The sequence below is a fragment of the Macrotis lagotis genome, chromosome 8 (assembly GCF_037893015.1).
Source record: "Macrotis lagotis isolate mMagLag1 chromosome 8, bilby.v1.9.chrom.fasta, whole genome shotgun sequence".
In the NCBI taxonomy this organism is placed as follows: Eukaryota; Metazoa; Chordata; class Mammalia; order Peramelemorphia; family Peramelidae; genus Macrotis; species Macrotis lagotis.
Genome location: NC_133665.1, coordinates 1272392 through 1293317, shown reverse-complemented (window position 1 = coordinate 1293317; position 20926 = coordinate 1272392). Strand labels below are relative to the sequence as shown.

General features: G+C 39.3%; 1 protein-coding gene across 3 annotated transcripts in view; it reads right to left on the bottom strand.

Moving 5' to 3' along the window:
* The window catches only part of TMEM8B (transmembrane protein 8B), an 82481-nt gene that overhangs the window by 4538 nt on the left and 57017 nt on the right, over positions 1 to 20926 (bottom strand). For 2 of the 3 annotated variants that reach the window (XM_074196214.1, XM_074196215.1), the window contains 6 exons: positions 16625 to 16718; positions 16300 to 16423; positions 10727 to 10869; positions 10031 to 10209; positions 6779 to 6925; positions 5477 to 5593 (listed from right to left, as the gene is read on the bottom strand). In XM_074196214.1, coding sequence (XP_074052315.1) covers positions 5477 to 5593; positions 6779 to 6925; positions 10031 to 10209; positions 10727 to 10869; positions 16300 to 16423; positions 16625 to 16718 — 804 coding nt within the window. Of the gene's footprint in view, positions 1 to 109; positions 387 to 5476; positions 5594 to 6778; positions 6926 to 10030; positions 10210 to 10726; positions 10870 to 16299; positions 16424 to 16624; positions 16719 to 20926 lie in introns of all 3 variants that reach the window. The other variant, XR_012470682.1, reaches the window with a different exon arrangement.

Below are 20926 nucleotides of genomic sequence, written 5' to 3'. Positions count from 1 at the left end.
CCCACCTTCCCAAAAGCTAGCAAAGAATTCAATCTTAGTCCCAAAACTAGAAAAGTTGACCTGAACAATGGAACCATTGGATTGGGTAGAAAGGGTTGGATTGGTGTACCTCTCACAGGGGACTGCTTTAACTTCACATGTTAAAAAGGAAACTTTCTGAAAGGTGTTCTGAGTTTGGAGCTGCCCCTTGAGCAGCCCATTGTTGAAAGTCAGTTGAAGTCATCAATAGGACATAAACTAGAGGCAATTCTGAACCCATCAACAGAAGCAGACCCTGCGACTCCACTCTTTCCTGGGGACCTTCATCCAAAGGAGGAGCTGGGTAAGTGAGCTGGATCACAACTTGCTTTAAGGAAATGTTGAGCCTCAGGGAAAACAAATCAACCCTGGAGAACAAGCAATGAGGGACAAAAAATAGAATGAGCTGAAAAATATAGAGATAAAAAGAGAAAATGAGAAATTACTATTTGAGACCCAGAGGAGACATGAATGGGAAGTAAAATACTCAACAGATACATTCCTGAAAGACATCCCCAAAGATTTTCCTACTAATGCAACTGAAAGAAGCCCACATCCTTTCTTCCCTTCCTTTCTACTTCAGACAAGGAAATACAGAACTAAGACATCATGGAGCATAAGTCAATGAAGGTTCCCACTCCTAAACTTGTTGGTCAGGGCATATTATATTAGGACTTTAGGCAAATCACTTAAATCACTGATTCTGAGTTTCCTAATGTGTGAAGTATCCCATGAAATTGCTAGGGAAAGCCAATGATAGAAAGATAGATTGTGTTATTATAGGTTCTTAATAATAAATATGGTTAAAAAGAATCCATTGGGGCCTCAGTCACATCACTATTATAGTGATTTTACAGGGAAAGTTGGAGTTAAGATGAAATTATTGGTTAGTCAGGTATAAGCCATAAGTCCAGGTATTTGGTACAGATTACCAAGGAAGTATCAGGGATCAGTAAGGGAATCAAGAGTAAGCCAAGGGTCTAAGAGAAGCAGGGAGTCAATAGGAATGGAAAAGAGAATATAGATCTTTTAGGTTAAGACAAGTAGGGTGGTGATTTCATCAATCTGATGAGTTCAAAATAATGGATGCAACAAGCAGAAATCACTCAAGATGCCCTACTTAAAAACTTGAACTAATAATCATATTCATAACTCAGGTTTATCTAATAGTTTGATGTCTACAAAGTATATTCTGGGAGGAGTGGGGAAAGGGCAGATTTTTGTTATTTGAAAAAATAAAATTTAAATTTAAGACAAAACCAAAAACCAGTGTGTTCTTCTCATAGGTTCTGAGGTAGACTTCTCTGAGGGAGACTTCATTTACTATGGAGCCTCTAAATAAAATATAATTTTCCTTTTTATTTCTATTGCTATTGTCTATTGTAACTTCTATTTTTTTCCAAAATCACAATGAAAATATCTACTTTGGGAGGTAAAGCAAAATAAATTTTATTCTAATCTTTCACTCTTTATGTGTTCCCATGTTTAATATGTGTTTTCTCTAGCAACCTATGTTTTCTAATCCATTCTGCAAACCTTTTCCTTCTTATCAGTGAATGCCATCCACTTTAGGCTCAAAATTCTAATTAAGTTTGATTTTGCTTATACTATACTTCAGTATTTTAATAGATCTATAATTTCCATCAATTTCTCTCATCAATAAGGTTTTCAAGTCTTTTCAATTCTATAATAAAGTTTTATTTAACTATGCTTACCCTGTATTATCTTTATTTTCTCTAGGATAACAATGAGAGTCCTCCCATAGTCTGACCTCAACTTATCTTTCCATATTTATTTCATTTTATTCCACTTTACATACTCTATATTCTAGTCAAACCAACAGTCAAATAGTTGTCCCTCAAACTGACATTCCATTTCTCATCTACCCTTTTTTTACCTGGAATTCACTTCTTCCTCATTTCCCTAGCTTCCTTCAAAATACTCCTCAGGGGGGCGGCTAGGTGGTGCAGTGGATAGAGCACTGGGGAGTTCAAATCCAGACTGAGACACTTAATAATCACCTAGCTGTGTGGCCTTGGGCAAGCCACTTAACCCCATTTGCAAAATCCTAAAAAAAAAAATACTCCTCAGGGAACACTTCCTCTGTGATACCTTCCCTGATTTTTCTCCCATCCCTAGCTCCTAACTATTGATGCTAACTCCTCTTTCAATTTATCTTAAATTTATTTAGATGAGTATAGGTTGGGTTATATTTTCTAATACATTCTGCAACTCTCTTACTTTTTATCAGTAAATACAATTCTCCTAAGTTCAAGACTATACTTCTTCAGTTTTCTTATATAAAACTTCAAACTTTGATGAACCTACAATTTGTGATCTTTCACACAAGAGAATACAAGCTACTTAAAGGGTCAATTGTCTTGTTTTTGTATTTGTATAAAAATGCCTTAAATGAGTGTTTAATACATGCTTGTTTAATTAAATTATTGTCTCTATTTTACAGCAGTGAAAACTGGGATTATGAAAGTTTAAATGACTTGACCATGGTTGAAATAGTAAGTGTCAGAGCAAGGGTTTGAACCCAGATCTCTGCAGACTCCAATTTTAGCAAAAAAAAATTTACATTAGCTACAAGAGCAATTTACCCTCTCACCTCCTTTTTCTTTCTGCCTGGCTGTGGTTGGCTCTGTACCAACAGGTGTGCACAGAAACCAACTGTAGCCAACCAGAAAGATAAACCCTGCAGGTGCAACACTGGAAAGTTTTTACCCAAAATGGAAGTGGGGGGACTAACCATTTCCTGTTAGCCCAAGACAAAGCCATAAAAAACAGTCTCAAAGTGTGAATCCAGTCTGAGTCCCTATACTTGGCAGTCAACTAAACAATAGTCACCTATTAGCTTGAGAAGGAATAGTTTCAAATTTTGCACCAAGTAAAATTTGTAACAAGGACCCCAAAATCAGCAAAAGAGGTGGACCTGAATATGAATATGACCATGCTGTTTTTCAGTCATTCAGTCATGTTCAACTCTTTGTGACCAGGAAGATTGTAAATCGTCAATACTATCCATGGAGTTTTCTTGGCAATAAAACTGCAGTGTTTTCCATTTCTTTTCCAATCGATTAAGGGAAACAGAGTGATTTGCCCACACTCCACAGCTAATGAGTGTCTGAAGCCAAATTTGAACTCAGGTCTTCCTGATTCCAGGCAGTATTCTATCCATGAACCACCTAGCTACCTCAGCTAGGACCTTACAAAAATCCTTCTTTGCCAGAAATATCTGGAGAAACAGAAAAAAGTTTGCCTGGTAACCAGGGAAAAAAAGAATCCAGTTTACTTTTACTACCTTTTTTTAAGATTTAACTACCTTTAGCTAAAGCAGTTAGCATATAATCCTACTAAAGTCAAGGGGAGAAAAGCAGCCATTAGACTAGAAGAGCATAGCACCCAACTAGAAGGTAGTCAGAAAGAGTTAGGTCTGCATCCTGCTTTGAACACTTACTTTCTATGAGACTCTTAGCAAGTCACTTGATTTCTCTTTCTCAGTTTTCTCATCTGTAAAATGCAGAATTGGATGCAATGACCCCTAAACTCTTTATCTATGAACCAGAATTTAATCTATGGTCCTAGAAAACAATGTATGCTCATGTACCCAGAGCAAAAGAAGTCTCTACAATAGTGTTGTTAAAATTTTGTGATGTGAAAGTGTCTGAATTCTGAGGAACTAAAACAACAGCACACACTCTGGAGGAGGAAGAGGTAGGATCATTGAATGCAGGTCCTAGAGGATCAGTCTAGCTGAATTTGGAGCTCATCACCATAAAGATGGTTATTAAATGATGACTTGGGAGGGGGGGACAGAGGGAACTCCCAGAAGTGGGAAGAGACACAAAAAGTTTGCTGAGGAAAAGAAAAGTTTTGATCTACATCAATGGAGAACAGACGCATATCATTGAAATCATGGATCCTTCAAGTGTAAGTATAAAAGTGTCTATAGATATAAAGAATGGAAGCTATAAAATTGTTTGTTAATTAAAAATTAAGAAAGAAGAAAGAGAATAAATAACAAGAAGATGAGGAAAAAAGAAACAAGGAGAGGAAGAAGAAAAGGAGGATAAGAAGGAGGAAAAGGAAAAAGAGAAGAAAAATGAGAAAAAAAGAGGAAAAGGAGAAAAAAAAGAAACAAAAGAGGAAAGAAGAAGATGATGATGATGAAGAAGAACTGAGAAGTGTGAAGAATGAAGGGATCCTGGATTTATGTAATACAAAAGGCTCTAAATTCCATCCCCACTATAAAGGTCAAGCATTAGGATCTGACTTACCTTTTGACCTATTAGGACTACTACTAGTAGAACATTCTGAAAGTTTCCAAAAGTAAGAGTAGATAAGTTCACTTTCAAAACAAAAAAAAAAAAAGAGAATAAGGGCTTAGCCCCCTCAAAAGCAAGATTTCCAAATTCTTTTTTTTTTTTAGATTTTGCAAGGCAATGGGGTTAAGTGGCTTGCCCAAGGCCACACGACTAGATAATTATTAAGTGTCTGAGGCCAGATTTGAACTCAGGTACTCCTGACTCCAAGGCCAGTGCTCTATCCACTGCACCACCTAGCCGCCCCAAGATTTCCAAATTCTAATGAGAATCTTCAAGAGAATTAGTTCCTGCCAGGGAGAATCCACCCCAAGAGATTAAGAGATTGAGCAAAATAAGAACAGAATGGAAGCCAGGGAAGAATCAAAGACAAATGGTCTTTGGGATCCACTCAAGAGCCAGGATCACTTACCTTAAAAGACTGAACTGTGATTTTAATCACATCCTCTGTAGTTACCATTAATACAAATGCTGAGAAAGCTTATGATGACTCTGTGAGGGGCAGTAGGGAAAGGGGAGACCAGATCTAGGAACTCCCTTTGGGTTGAGGAAGATTAATTGCAAACCAAAATCAAGAATATCAAGTTATTCCTGACCCTGAAATGAGTATCTCTGAGCCACAGTAACAAGTCTATGGCCTACAGAGCCCAAGGATAAACAAGCCATAGGATTTTGGGACCTAGAACATTAACAAAGTCAAGATATGAAGAGAGGTTGGTTCCATGAATCCAGATACAGGGAAGATTTGAGGAAAGGACACAGATGGGAAGATAGAATGGAAAGGTGGAGATGGGGCAGGGACAAGGACACAGACATGGAATGAAGAAAAGGATATGGGTTTAGGGTAAAATACAGGTGTAGGGTGAGGATATTGACCTAAGAACCCACATAGAAAGGATTCCAAAAAATAATAAATTCTATTAAACTGTCATCTATGGTAATACTTTATTATCTATCAGGAAAGAATTTTTATAGAAGGATTCTCTTATCCAGGAGCCAACCTGGACCCCACTCCCCTCACCCATGGCATAACCAGAACTCTTTTCCCCACTCCCACTCCTGCTTTCCTTCACCCATGATGTGTCTGCCCTCTCCAGACCAGGATCACTCTTCCCCTACAGCCTTCTTACCCACGCTGTAGCCAGGATCCCAAGGGCAAAGAGACTGGGTCCAAGAAGGTTCCAGAGACCATGTCGGTCAAGCTGTAGAGCCATAGACAGTAGCATTGCCCCAAGCAAGTAGAGAACCTGAAAGGAAGAAGAGATGAAAGAAGGGTCAAAGTCAAAGAGCCAGGAACCCTGGGAGAAAGGGACTCTGAAATTAGGGTTGAATGGGTGCTAAGGGTGAGCAATGAAAACCCTAGGAGCAGAGGGGAAACCAGGGATAGCACAAGGGCCCAAAAAAGTAGGAAAGAGCTGAGGTCAGGGCCAGAGTTTAGGGATGGAGAGAGAGGTATGGAAGACAGAAGAAAGGAGAAAGGGATATATTTAAGGAGCAATGTAGAGGTAATAACAAAAGCAATGGTTAGCATGTATATAGTGCTTTAATGTTTACAAAGCACTTTGCAAATATTATCTCATTTTATTCTCACAATAACCCTGGGAAAAGGAACTGTTATTATCACTATTTTACAAATAAGAAAACTGAGGCAAAGAAAGATTAATTGGCCTGACCAGAGTCATACAAGCAAATATCTGAGGCTGGAATTGTACTCAGGTAGGTCTATCCACCTAACTGAGGATGGCACTTTGAAGTGGAGAGGAACAGGAGGAATGAGAACAAAACACTTGAGAGGTAAGGCAGGGAAGTGATTATTTCTTTCTCATATTAATAATTATTAAAATCGGGGATATCTCAGTTTTTTTTCAGGACGGAAGACAGGTTTAGCATTCTCCTCATTCTGAGTATTGCTACTCCATCCACCTAGCTCAGACTTGGGTTGGGGATTTAGATTCTTTGTCTCCAAGGCTTGGAGTGGTCTAAGCATAAGGGATAGTCTTTTTGTTCAAGAATGACAGTAAATGATAGACTTTGGAGGGGGGTAACTAGGTGAAGCAGTGGATAGAGCACTGGGCCTAGAATGAGGAGGACCTGAATTCAAATCTGCCTTCAGACATTTATTGGTTGCATGATCCTGGGCAAGTCACTTAACCATCACTCCCCTTCCCTCCCATACCATTGTCTCAAAAAAAATGTTTAAAAAGAAAAAGGGAGCAGCTAGGTGGCGTAGTGGATAGAGTACTGGCCCTGGAGTCATGAGAACCTGAGTTCAAATCTGACCTCAGACACTTAATAATTTCCTTAGTTGTGTGGCCTTGGGCAAGTCATTCAACCCCATTGCCTTAAATAAATAGATTAAATAGATTTCAGAGATAGGTTGGTATTAGTCCTCTGCTTGAGATTCACTCCCTCCTTCCTAGAATAAGACTTACCTGTTTGATCACAGGCTGTAGACGAGCCATGGCAATGACTGTGACCCACACGGACATGAGGGAACCCAGGAAGTCACAGAACTGTAGTACATCATAGTCCATGATGCAGAAAACCACGATACCTGGCTGGTCACATGCATGATAAAACTGGGGGCAGAAGTCATAAGTCACTGATAGGATCAAATTTTAGGCTTAGACTTTAGATCAACAGTGTCAAACTCAAATAAATATGGGGGCCACCAAATAGTCCAGTGGAGATCCCTGTGGATAAGCCTCACAATAACATTATCTAAGTTTAATTGCATTTTTATTGGTCTTGTTCAATATTTTGATAACTATTTCTCAAATGTATTTTAATCTGATTTGTGTTGCACTCAATGTTATAAGAGTTTTGTGCCAGTGCATTTGATCCTCTGTCCTAGATCACAGGCATCATGAACCTAGGATAGAGGTCAAAAGCCTTATGCTCTCCAATTTATCAATTTCCTTCATCAGATGTGACACCCAGAAGTGAATACAATAGAGCAGACATCATGTGTCCAAGGCAGAATACACTGAGAAACTGTAACTTCATTTCTGGACATTATACTTTTCACACATTCAAAGATCCCAGTAGCTCCTTTAGTTGCCACATCATACTGTTCATGTGTATTGAACTTACAATCTATTAACACTGCCCTCACCCTAGCCTCATTCCTGATCTTTTTCAGTTGAACCACTATCTAACCACACTTCCTCTCTTCTAATGTTTGGAAATTCAGGTGAAAAATTTTACATTTATCCTTTTTAAATCTTAATAGATTTATCTCAATGTTCCTGTCTGTCTGGATCTTTTTGAAGCCTGACTTTGTTATCCAGTGCTTTAGCTCTCCTTCCTTACTTTGCATTATCTGCAAATTTGATAAAAAGAACATCCACTGTATGTCCTTATCCAAGTCACTGATTTAAAAAATATATATAATGATAATTTTTTTAACTGGGATCAAGAAAACATTTGTGAAGTACTCCACTGAAGAATCCTTCCCAGTTGACAATGAACAATTAATGACTATAATTATCCCTTCCACAAGAGAAGATGGGTTAAGGGCATGGTGCCTCCATGATCTGAAAAATCTATGTAAAAAAATTTGGTTCTCTTTTCATAATAGCAAAGAACTTTGAATTTTTTTTCTTTTACAGAATGTTTAAAAATGCCTTATTGTAAAATGTAGGTTGATACTATAGAATACTATACATATAATTTTATACATTTCTGAGTTTCTAAATTTTTTCTATCATCTGCTGGCCTTTGTGTGTCATCTGGAGCAAAACTTCCTAAAAATTCCTATTTAATTTCTTACGCTGACCCATAATATATCAAAACCAAAATGGGTTAAGTCATGATGTTGGAATAACTGTAACTCTTTGGGTCAAGTGGTTCAATCATCAATCTAATTTATCCACTCCCTAATGCAACTAATAGTCTAGCCCACAATTCTTCATCTTTTTCACATGAATAGCATGAGACTTTAATAAATGTTTTGCTAAAATCTAGACAAGCACTATCTACAATTTAATTCTCAGTTATCATTTTAATACCCTAGTCCAAAAAAATGTGATAGTTATTCTGACTTGACTTGTTCTTGATGAAGTCATACTGGCTCTTGGTGATCACTGCTTCTATTTCTAGATAGTCACTATTTAACATTTAATAATACATTCTAGAATTTTGACAAGAATCAAAGTTAAGCTCTTCCCTTGAGCCATCCTAGGTAATCATTTAAAATGGTGAGGTATTCTCTTGATCCAGAGAACCCCACAAAATCATACAAGTCAAGGGGTTCAAATCTCCGGGTCCACTTCAAGAACACCCGTGAAACAGCTCAAGCCATCAAGGGCATGCACATCCGAAAAGCTACCAAGTATCTGAAAGATGTCACATTGAAGAAACAATGTGTTCCATTCCATCGATATAATGGTGACGTTGGCAGGTGTGCACAGGCTAAGCAGTGGGGTTGGACACAGGGTCATTGGCCAAAAAAGAGTGCTGAGTTCTTGCTGCATATGCTTAAAAATGCAGAGAGCAACGCTGAATTAAAGGGTTTGGATGTGGATTCTCTTGTCATTGAGCATATCCAGGTTAACAAGGCTCCCAAAATGAGACGGCGTACTTACAGGGCTCATGGCCGAATCAACCCATACATGAGTTCTCCTTGCCATATTGAGATGATACTTACTGAAAAGGAACAAATTGTTCCTAAACCAGAAGAGGAGGTTGCTCAAAAGAAAAAGATATCCCAGAAGAAACTGAAGAAACAAAAGCTTATGGCACGAGAGTAAATATGACATTAGAGTGCAAATAAAAGTGAAATGAAAAAATTTGTTACCGTAAAAAAAAAAAAAAGAATCAAAGTTAAGCCTTCTCCCAACTTTAGTTTACAGATTACATTTTCTTCTCTTACTGTCAGTGAAGGTGGTATGCCTAAAAATTCTTTCTGATACCACTCCCCCCCACACACACACACATACACATACACTTAAGGCATATCTAAAAAGGGAAGAAAAGTTAGAGTGGAAGATAGCAGAGTAGAAGGTAGAAATACAGTGGAACTCTACCTCACAACTCCTACAATCAAATCTTGAAAATATAACAAACTGTGTGTCTTCTAGAATGGGAAATCCAAGAAAGCATCAAAGTAAATACTTTTTCCAGCCCAAGTCAACAGAATGAGACAAATAAAAAGGTCTTCAACCCACTGACATGGGTCTACCTGAGAAGGTTCACCCAGAACATTCTAGTGCTGGGAGGGCAAGAAGAGATGCCAAATCCATCAGAGGAGCCTCAGCTTGTGCAGAGGATAGGAATAGATGTCAGTTGGCAGACTGGTTAATCATTACTCAGTTCAGGGTCACAGATTCAGGGCAGACTGAAGAGGAAACATGAGTCTGGGGGTAGCATTCCAAGGTGAGAAGTGATTGTGAACTCTAGGCTAGATGAAAAGAAGTTCCAAAGCAAGAACAGTGATGTTCTGACCATAGAAGAGGAGCAGAGTCACAGCTACAACCTCCAGTTCAGTTTTCAGTCAGTCAGGGAATAACCACATACTCACATAAATATACAGGTGTATGTATAAACACACACACAGTGCATGCTTATGTGTGCCCATACATGTATGTAAGCACACACATACACACACACACACACACACACCAAATACTACAGAGAAGAGCAAGGTGAAAGGATAAGCCAAGATAGTCCCCAGTAGCCCTTACCGTGGAGAAGAACATGGTAAAGGTATAGACTGCAGCCTCTAACACGTATCGACTTCGGACAGCCACCACCACAGGTGGCAAAAACATGAGGTTACTCAGGCAGAGCAGTAGTGTGGACAGAAGCTGGAATCCATAAGTGAGAGCATCAGCACTGTCGGTACAGCCCCAGCCACGCCATCCTAGGAGGGATCAGGGGTATGCTCAATACTCAGTGCAGGGACAATCAGTAAGAAAGGAGCTCAGGGGCCCATATTCTTTAGGAATCCCTTCTTCCCTATAAATTTCTTAAACCACTCCCCCACCCTCATGCTCAGCCCCACCCCAAGTTCTCATTCTAAAGTTTGAGAAAAGAGACCCTATCCCTCTTTGTCCTTTCTCAGGTACTGTCCTTGGACGCTTGACTCTTTAGTATCTGTTTCCTTCTCTGAAAAATGGAGTTGGATTAGATGATCTCTAAGGTGTCTTCAGCTCTAAATCCTATTCCTCCTTTCAGACTCTGTCTTCTTTTCTGATGTTCCCCTCTCTGGCCCTTCATTTCCTCCACCTATTCAGAATACTGGTCTTCCCTCCCTCCCAGGGGCCTTGTCCATATATTCCCTCCCTACTAAATCTCAGGACTCTCTGGTTCCCACCCTTGGCTCCCCAGTCATTCTGCATCTCTCCAACCCATGCTCTTTTCCCAACTTCCTCACTTACCAGCCTTGCATTCACAAGCTGCATACAGGTAGTTATGTGTCCTCAGAAGTTTGCACTGACCATATGGACCACAATCATCCATGCATGGGGATAGGAAGGTACGGAGACGGACCTCAGCAGTGATATTCTTACAGCGTTCAAACCTGCAGACGCACTGATGATCATTTTGGGCACATCTGATTCTTGCCCTAGATACCCTGACTCACACTGTCTGGATGTCTAGCCTTCACTCTAAGCAAATTGATCCTCACTCTGGGCCCATCATACTGACATCTTGTGCTGGTTAGCCAGCAAATTGGCGGAGGGCTATCAAGAGGGAAAGGTACTAAATGATTGTGCTCGACCCCAGGAGTCTTAAGAATCAAAAGGAAAAATTTTAATTTGACTCCAAGAGTCTTAACAATAGCAGCTATCCAAAAGAGGAATGGGTTGCCTCAGGAGATAATGGGCTTCCCCTCACTAGAGATCTCCAAAGAAATGCCAGATGGCTACTTATTGAATGTCTTGTAGGGGAGATTCTAAATGATTTTGACACACCTCTGAGTTCCCTTCTGATATTCTAGTGCAGTGGTTCTATAACTAACATACTAGACGTCACCCTGGGCACCAGTGACCTTTACCCTAAGGATACTTTCTCATAAACATGATCATTACACTCAAATTGAACAGTACAATGGACACACTGGTCAAGACCTCCATGACTAGATAGCTACCGTCCTCAGCACACTCAAGTATCCAACTAACCCTCCCAAAGGGCACCTCTGACAATTTCTCTGCTCTACAAATTAAATGAGAATTAATAATATTCCTTAAACAGGAAATGGGAACTTAGTGTGAGGCACAGTAAGACATGGTCTTTGAAAAAGGAAGAGAAAAGGCCATCAGTTTCTGGATGCTTGAGCCTGTTAAAGTCATACAATGAGCTCTAGAAATGATGGGGCCATACCCACACTGGAGAAGACATGGCTACTGGAGAAGCCAGTCCAGATGTGAGCCAAGGATCAGAGCTAAAGAAACCAAAGGGAGAACTAGCCTTAGCAACCAGCTAGTGAATATACTTCAAGAAAACTGAACAGGACAAGGAATGCAATAGAACATAAAACCTCCCAGGTGGCAGGGACTGTCTTGGTTTTTTCCTTTGTATTTCTATAGCTTAGCATAATGCCCAGGTGATGAAGTTCAGTGGCACCATGATAAATCTTTGTTGAACTGACAATGAATTAAGAGATATAGTTGAGAGTAAAGGTAAGAATTCCAAGGGTCTGGAGCCAAAGAGTCTTCCAGGAAGAGGGAAGGAGGTGACTAATTGGACTAGGTGGCATGAAGCCCAGGAGAGGAAGATTTAGGGCCAAATAGAAAAGAGCCTTCCTCCTCCAGGGGCCAAGCCAAAGAGACCTCCAGGAAGAGGTGAGAATCCTACAGGAGAGCTAGCATCCGCTCCAATTCTTAGTCAAAGACCTTGATTAACTTGGGTCAGCACCAACTCAAACAGGATTTAGGTGAGGCTGACTCCAGAGGCAAAACACAAGAGTTGGATCAGGGAAGAGGGCTTCAAACTTCAAACCATCACTTCCATTTCACTGATGAAAATGACCACAAATTCTTATAAATCTTAAGAAATCAACTTTATATCTCTTCTTTTTTGTTATTTAAAATTTTTATCTGTCTTCTTGTACTTGTGGAAGGAATTGGGGGAGAGGGAGAAATAGTAAGAAGCCTTAAAAAGAGTGTTGGGTTCTTCAGAGACAGTAAGAAAAGGAAAGAAATAGAAAACCAAGGAAAGGAAAGTAGAAAACTGGGTCCCTTTCCACAAGGGAGAATCATAGGAACCTGGGTGGAAAAGTATTGAGAGTGAATCCCAAGAACAGGTGAGTTCAGGAGCACAAAAACTGGTCAAGGACCAAGAATTGTTTAATACTGGGATTTAATACTGTCATGAAGCCCAGGTGTCTTCTCAAAAAGCACAGGTGATGAGATGAGCAATAAAGCAACAACTGCACAACTGCACTTCCAAGTATCCAACACCTATGGTACACACCTGCTTACGCACTGGAAACTATTAGTACATAGAAAGAAATATATTCTAGCCCAAGTACAGTAACTTCTCACTCCTAGATAATGATTTATAATAAAGCAAAAAAAAAGTATAATCAGAATAAAAATAATAGCAACTCAATTTTTGTATAACCCTTAAAAGTTTGCAAAGCACTTTTCACATAACAATCCCTTGGGGTAAGCAATTCAAGTATTATGATCTCCATTTTATAGAAGGAAACTAAAGTTTAAAAGTTCAGTGACTTTCTCAAGGTCACATGGCTAGTAATTTTCAGAACTGATATGTGAACCTTTAGCTCCAAGGCCTGTACTCTTTTTGCAAAACCACACTGCTTTGGGAGAAATCCTACACTGGCAAAGAGTCTAATCTGAAAAAAACACACACTGAGAATGACTATGGACTGTATATCCCTCTCAAGCCAGCAGATGAAGGCATTTAGAGGGGTGTTCATGTTAAAATTCTAAAGTCCTACCTTCAAAAGGAAGATCCAGTTCTAATCAATAACTAGGAATACCTCATAAACTGTGTAGACAAAAGCCTCACAGCTGAAGAAATCACTAGAAAGGTTACTGATGATCTACTGTTACCTTCTGGTCAAGAAGAAGAAATTTCTGTCTTGATAACATTCTTGGCAAGAGCAGGAGGGGATGGGGCTCAACATGATTTCAAAGTCTAAGGAAGAATATTCCCTGGACCAAATTCAACAGGCTAGGTGAGTAGGGCCTGCAGATAAAGAAAAGTGGTTAGTTGATCGAACCCACTTCCAAAAAAATTGTTGCTGGAAAACCAAGGAAAACAGATTTAATCCTCTGTGGAAAAGGGAATCTGGAAACCACCCTATTGCAAACAGCTATGAATTTCCATCACAGGCACATTGCAATACATAATAAACATAAGAGGAAAGGCGATTGAGAAGTTAGAGTTGGGAGTCATTTCCCCATCCAGATGTCTTGAGTTTCACCAATAGTGGTTAGCAAGCAAGGGTAGAGCATGTGGATTCCCTAAGTTGATTAAAGCTAATACTATTGTTAAACCTGAGGCTTAATATCATGTTTAAAAACTGATCTTGACAGAAATATTGGTTTTCTTTTAAGTAATCTTCAGACCACGGAAAACCTTTTCAACACTATCAGTTTTCTTTTAAGTAATCTTTGACAGAAATATTGGGAGAGTTCAAGGAAATCTCTCCTATAGTTTTTGGGAAAGGATATTGACAAATAGAGGTCAGTCCAAAAGTCAGGTGAAGACAGTCTTATCAGGTCTGAGTCTTAGGGATGTATGAATTTAATGTTATCTTTGGGTTGGGAAGAACTCTTCCATTGGGTGATCAATAATGGTTGATCTGGGATGGAACCCCTTGCCACACAGAAATGAAACAACTATTATTTATGGATCTGGTCTAGATATCACCTGGAATATCTAGAGAGGAACTTCTAAGTGGAACAGAAAGCCAGTCTAATTGTGAAACTCAACAAACATTCATTTGGATCTAACAAACAATACAATATTTGGCCCCTAGTGTGGCGAATAAGAAAAACATTACCTTCTTGGTAATCCAACCAAAGATATTCAAAAGTGGAAAAGTAGGTAATCCCAAAGAAGAGGCAGGTGATAGAACCATATATCAAGAAATAGAAGTGACCTTTAAGGCTCATATTGTTTATTGAGAGAGATTAAAGTGTTTTACTCATGGTCATATAAATTGTAAATAACAAAGGCAGGATTTTAACCCACATCTTCAGACTACACCCAGTGTTCTTTCTTTTGTACTATATGTCTGTGTCCAGGTTTGCTCTTTATCACTGTGGACCTGTAACTCCATTTGAGAGAGTGTGGACAGAGAGATGACCTAGGAGGGGGAAGAACAGGTTTCAAGTCCCACTTCTGATAGAGACTGGTTGTAGGACTCAAGCCAAGTCACATCTCTGAGTGTTCCAGACAATACTCTAAATCTAAAGTCTGATGAGCAGGTAATAATCTACCTGTGCTGATAGAGAAAGTTTTTCACTAGGAATTTTCTATACCAATGAAATCACAGGGACAACCCCATAACCCAGTTTAATCCCTTGATCTCTTTCCTTATTAATTCTTTAGCTAAGAAAAAAGAGAGGAAAACAATCCAAAACTCAGAATACCCTTTAGGTTGCAGAATATAAAACCCATCCTGCATTCCCACTGGAAAACTCTTCCCTCTGATGATGGTAACACCATTTCAGACAGTTTGATGGTAGATCACATTCTCATTTTTCCTGATTTGCAAGAAATTGTCTTTGGGGACTCTCAGTATCTCAGTACAGAGTTTGGGTTGGGATAGGGAGAAACATCAAGACAGGAGATGGGAAGATAGAGAAAAATAACTATGAGCTTTTCTTTAGAGGAAATTGCCACAATTAGCCAAGGCTGGCCAGGATTCAAAAGGAAAAGTCTGTAATTATCTGAGCCCTTTATAAAATTAGGTCTTCTTTGGGCAATAACAATAAAAGTTCACTTTATATGGGGACTTGTTAGCCCCATTTCAAAGATGGTGAATCTGAAGCTAAGAGAGATTGTGTCTGGAGATTTATTGTCCTAACAACCAACACTTTAGAACCTCATAGAGAGTTTTGACTCCAAGCCACAGACATGGGTGTGGTGGTTCCAGGAGCTCAGCATGGGAGAAGTCTGTATTGAGCATGCTCAGGGCTCTCCTACGCAGTCACAGATGCCCTCTCTTGAAGGTGTTAAAAACTTTTCCCTGCTGCCTTGCAAAAGCAAGTTTAAAAATAAACATTGGCATGACTTTATTTTTAAGACAGGAGGGAGTTATCTTCAGGGAATGACCCAAGATAACTTTCCTAGGTGAAGCAGGGAAACATTGAAATGGAGACAAACCATCTGCTGTTTACTGTGAGATGACAACGTCTCATTCTAATGTCTTGTCCCATGGTGCCATTTCCACCATTGCTTCTCCCAGTGTTGAGATAGAAGGTGTGGTTGGCTGAATCAAGGCATCAATTCCAGAAATAAAAAAAGGAATAGAGGCAGGCTGGGCAGACTTTCAAAACAAGAATGAGGAAGATATGTATATAAGGGAGAGAATGGAAAGGAACTAAGGAAGATCACACCTAGCTCAATTTATGAATGATCCTCTATCTCTCTCACACCACCACCACCATCATGTTTCTCCATAGTTTCCAATGGTAAAACTTTTAGATAGTTTTAGAAGGCCCTTGGATTTACTTTGGGAAAGGAGAAGGAATCAATGAAAACCTCCCTCTTCTTCAGTTTGTATTGGGAAAAGCATAAGGTGCCAGATGAAGAGAGCAAAGAAGCTAAATACTTGGATCTTCAAGATAGAAAGGAGCTCAAACCCAAGAAAGATATGTGTGGTTACCCAGGGAAGATGCCCTTATCATTACATTTCTCCTCAACCTGTCCATCTAGTGTGCTCTACACCATGCCCATCCTCTTTCACTGTGACTTTCCCCACTAAAGGTCCCAATCACTCCTCACCATAATCCCACTCTCCTGCTCTTACCATGGGCCTGCTCCACACAATGATCGGAGAGTCAGGTACCAGGTTCCTGTTTGGGGGAAAGGGATCCGAAGTCTGGAGATTTTAGAGGCAGCATTAACAGACAGAATGAAGCCAGCCAAGGACTCTGAGCAAAAGACAGTGGTTATTGGGGGTGAGAGGATGGGAGGAGGAAAGGATCTCCCCATCTCCCTCCTCCCTGCCTCCCAATAACATTATCCTGATATCTCACTCTCACTCCACCCTCTTCTTCTTCCCTTCTCCAATTACCCCATTGTCTCCTTCTCTCCTGATTCATTGCTTCCTATCTAGACTCCATCATTCTCACCTGTGGAACAGGTCACAGAAGAGTCACTTGAGCTCAGAGGCACCTCATGAGTCAGACATCCAAATACTGTGGCATTTTCCTGGCGGAGTGAGCTCTGAATAAAAGAGAAGGTTCGAGGTTAAGGCAAAAGTATAAAGGATTTTCTTCCAGACCTGCTCCACAACCTGGTCTCCCAGATGGCCAACAAAACATCCCCAAGACCCACTCCACTGCCATCAACACCATTATCACTACTACCACCACCCCATGCATACACACACCAAACCTATAAATGACTTTTCATCCTCAACTGGGGGACTTTTCCCCTAATTGCTTTGTCCCCTACTACCTCAGAAGGCTTCCCATAAACCTTTAAATAGGAATACCTATGTAGTACCTGATACATCCCCCTCTTTTCACAAATGTAAACTCCTTCAATCTTTTGTTTCAAACTCCTGCCTTTATTATTCACATGTGATTATGCAAGCCTCCCTATATCTAGGAACCCTGTAAAGGAACCCTCAAAAATAGATATTGAATTTAGGCTTAGATGAAATATAGATGATTTTCCCTTAAATCTTCTATGGACCCATCAACCCACCATTAGACATACTGAGTCACTTTCTCTATTTGTGATCTCTAGTGCCAACAAAATAAGTAAGTGATACATCATATATAGAGGGGAAAAGGAGAGGATTGTAAGGAACAGGAAGGAGGCTCATCAAGGAATAGAAAGATGTTGGACTGCCAGTTCTAGTAATTAAAGATGTTGAATTGGTCTCACAAAGAAGATGAAAAAAATAACAGAGCCAAAGAGAGACCTGGGCCAATATCCATTTGAATTTAAATGAAAGGATTAAGAAGCCAAGCAAAAGGCAGGAAGGAAGGAAACCAAGCTAAGAATGGAATCTGGCAGTCCACCTGAGATTTAAGAACATTAACCTTTAAAGATTTAGACCTTTCTGGTATCTTTGGACTTTTCTCAATGGTTTATCCATGCCTCATTTTGGGAAGACTTGGGGGATGTGGGTTCCTAGTAGCAGATGGCGCTGAGGTCAGTTATAGATAGCCAGTACAGATCAATGCTAGGAGAGAATGATGAAATAGGCAGAAGAACTAGAGGAGCAACTAGTACTAGACGATGAGCAGGCAAGAGTCATTGCTGGTTGAGCAACATAAATCAAGTATTATCTCTGAAGGACATGACAGTCTGATCAGAGATAAGAAGAGCTGGACAAAGTTCTGAGGCCAGGACAAGTCAGACGGGCAATCTTAGAAACTAAGGCTGTCAATGCAACAATAAGTGTCTTTTTGCCCCAAACTGAGATTTTTTGCATGTCTTAGGAATGGTTTGCTCTGGTAACTTGAAAAATAGGCAAGACTCTCTGGTCTTAAAGTGCTATAGCTGCCAGGACTGCTCCTATGTTGTAGCAAGACTTAACTCACTCCGATTATTGGTGTCTGAGGAAAAAGCAAATTTTCTAACTGGGGGGAGAAGTTTAGCCAGTGCACCAAGCCCTCAAAGTATAGGAGTAAGGGTTAACTCTACCTATGAGGTACAATCTAGTTTTATCACAGCCATCTAGCCCTGCCTGTTCTTTACATAAGCTCTTGTCCATCCTGGATATCATTCACAGGGATAGAGTTGGAAGCAGGGAAACTCAGAACCAAATTATTCTTTATCTGTCCCTCTGTTGTTACTAATATAAAACATACTTAGGTAAATCAAATGGACTTTGAGCTTTCTAACAAGACAGTAAGAAAAGGGGGAGCTACCCAGACTACTTCTTATGCCTGCAGTTGAACTAGGAAAGCTTATTATATGTGAAGCAATAAAAGAGAAGGGAAAAGACCCTTTTTCTATGTAGACATTATATGCCCTTGATCCAGAAGATATGAGTTTCAGGGAACCATTGAGTATAAATGATTAACCTTATGAAGTATCTTCTTAGAGGGTGACCAAGGATTAACAGGAATATGACTGTCCCTTTGACCAGAAGGAAATGGGAAAGCTGGAATCTTGTCAGAGAAAAGAAGTTGCTTCTCTAATATTTGTTTCCTTTAAGAGTTTGGCTTTTTTTGGAATTCAAAATTTTAAAAGAAAAAGAAAACAAATGTCAAAAATAAAATTTTTAAAAGAATTTGTTTTGCTCTGGGATTTGCCATTTTAAAAAAGTTTCTCACAAACTGTATGTTTGCTTAGAGGATTGAATGCAACTGAGATGGGATGGGAGTGATAAATGGTAATACATACAGGAGAAGATTTTATACTAACATATATATTTGCCAGAAAAATAGATTCTCAGTCTAATCTCTGGGACTATCATCTGGGAGCTCAAATCTAAAGAGAAAAGACATAAAACTGATAAATATTATTAAAATATCTCAAAATCAGAATAGAATGAATCAATCTGGATGTCCTGGACTTAGTATGAACCTACGGTTTTCCAGTTGAAGGAGGTTTGGTGAGTAAGAATCAGCCTCAGAATGTCTCTCCAAAAGAGCCAGTCCCCAAGAAGGGTGGGGTAAAATCATTGACTAAGAGGAAAGTCATACCCATGGAGAAGTCTGTGGGAAAAAGTTAGTAAAGAATGGGCACCACCCACTGTAGGGTGGGAGGGAGAGAGAGGAGAGGAGAGGGGCTAAGGGGGAGATGGAGGGAGAAAAGGGGGTAAGTGAAAGAGAGAGGAAGAAAGGAGAGAGAAAAGAGAAGTCAACTCTTTTTCAGCCACATAACTTCTACCCTCAACCACTGTCATACATGTTAGGAGTTCATTTCTCCTTGAGAACTATATCCCCCATAAATCTATGACAAACAAAACAGATAATGATGCCTCCTCCAATACCGACTGGAATTGGATGAGAATGTCTACATCTGATGAGAGGTTGTGCAGGAATCAAACTATTTGATTCAACAATACCACTAATAGATCTATATCCCAAGGAAATCATAAAAAAAAGAGAAAGGGATCTACATGTTCAAAAATATTTACAACACCTCTTTTGTGGTGGTAAAGAATAGGAAATTGAGGTAATGTCTATCAACTGGGGAACAGATGGATAAGTTGTGGTATATGAATGGAATGGATTATTATTGTGTTATATTAAATGATGAGCAGGCAGAATTCAGAAAAACCTAGAACTTACATGAACTGATATGAGTAAAGTGAGCAGAATCGAGAGAACATTGTACACAATAACAATAACACTGTGTAATAATCAATAATGAAATATAATGATCCAAGACAATTTCCAAAGACTCATGTTGGAAAGAATTGATGGAGTCTGAATGCAGATCAAAGTATACTGTTTTCTCTTTCATAGCTTTTTTATGGCTTTCTCCTTTTGTTCTGTTTCTTTTTTTCACAACATGACTTAAGGTGGAAATGTTTTACATGATTATATATCAGATTGCTTGTCATATTGGGGAGAAGAGAGAAAATGGAGAAAGGAAGAAAATTTTGGAATTTAAAATCTTTCAAAAAACTAATGTTGAAGATTGTCTTTGCATGTAATTGGGAAAAAATACTATTAAAGAAAAAAAGGGAAAATCTCCCACAACATAATCAGAATATAAGGTTAGTTGAGTTAGGCTCTAGAAGAGAGGAAAGAGACAGAAAGTAAAAAGGTAGAAAGCTATCCCACAGCTATGTCTAATTCCTATTGCTACTAATAAGTCAAGTATTTCTTCTTCCACTTGGGCTATTGACTTCCTCCCAACTACAGCTCCTGTCATGAGAAACCACAGTGGTCAGAGTTCAATGCTTTGGAGATCCAGTACTAAGATACAATATCTTTTAGACTTTCATTGACTGTGTTTTGATCTCTGGAAAAAATCACACTCCAGGTAGCTGTTGTATTATGTGGTGCTTTGTGTGTAGCATAGGTAGTGTTGAAAGAATGGATTCAGAAAAAAATTTTTTCCAGTGTACCAGTTTATGGTCCTGAACTGATAAATGAAGAACTAAATTCATCATGAACTAAATTCCTTAAAAGTTTGGGAGTTTGTAGTTTTGAAAATGAATGTTTAAAAAGTAACTAAATCTCCTACTTGGCTTAATAACTTCTGCCCACCCCACCTCCAAACACTTTTCAATTTATAAGGTGGGTATTTCTCTTTGGAGTGACTATGGGTTCTGTAATGCCTGTAGGAGCTAGGACTTCTCTTTTTCACAGGGGAACTAGACAATGGAGTAGCACAACAATACTCAATGAGGAAGATTCTTTGCAAGTAAACATTAGTTGAACTTGAGAGAGAGTAGTGGATATCTTGGTTCCTAACTTATTTAAAGAGCAACAAATATCCTACTTCTGATTTGTAGT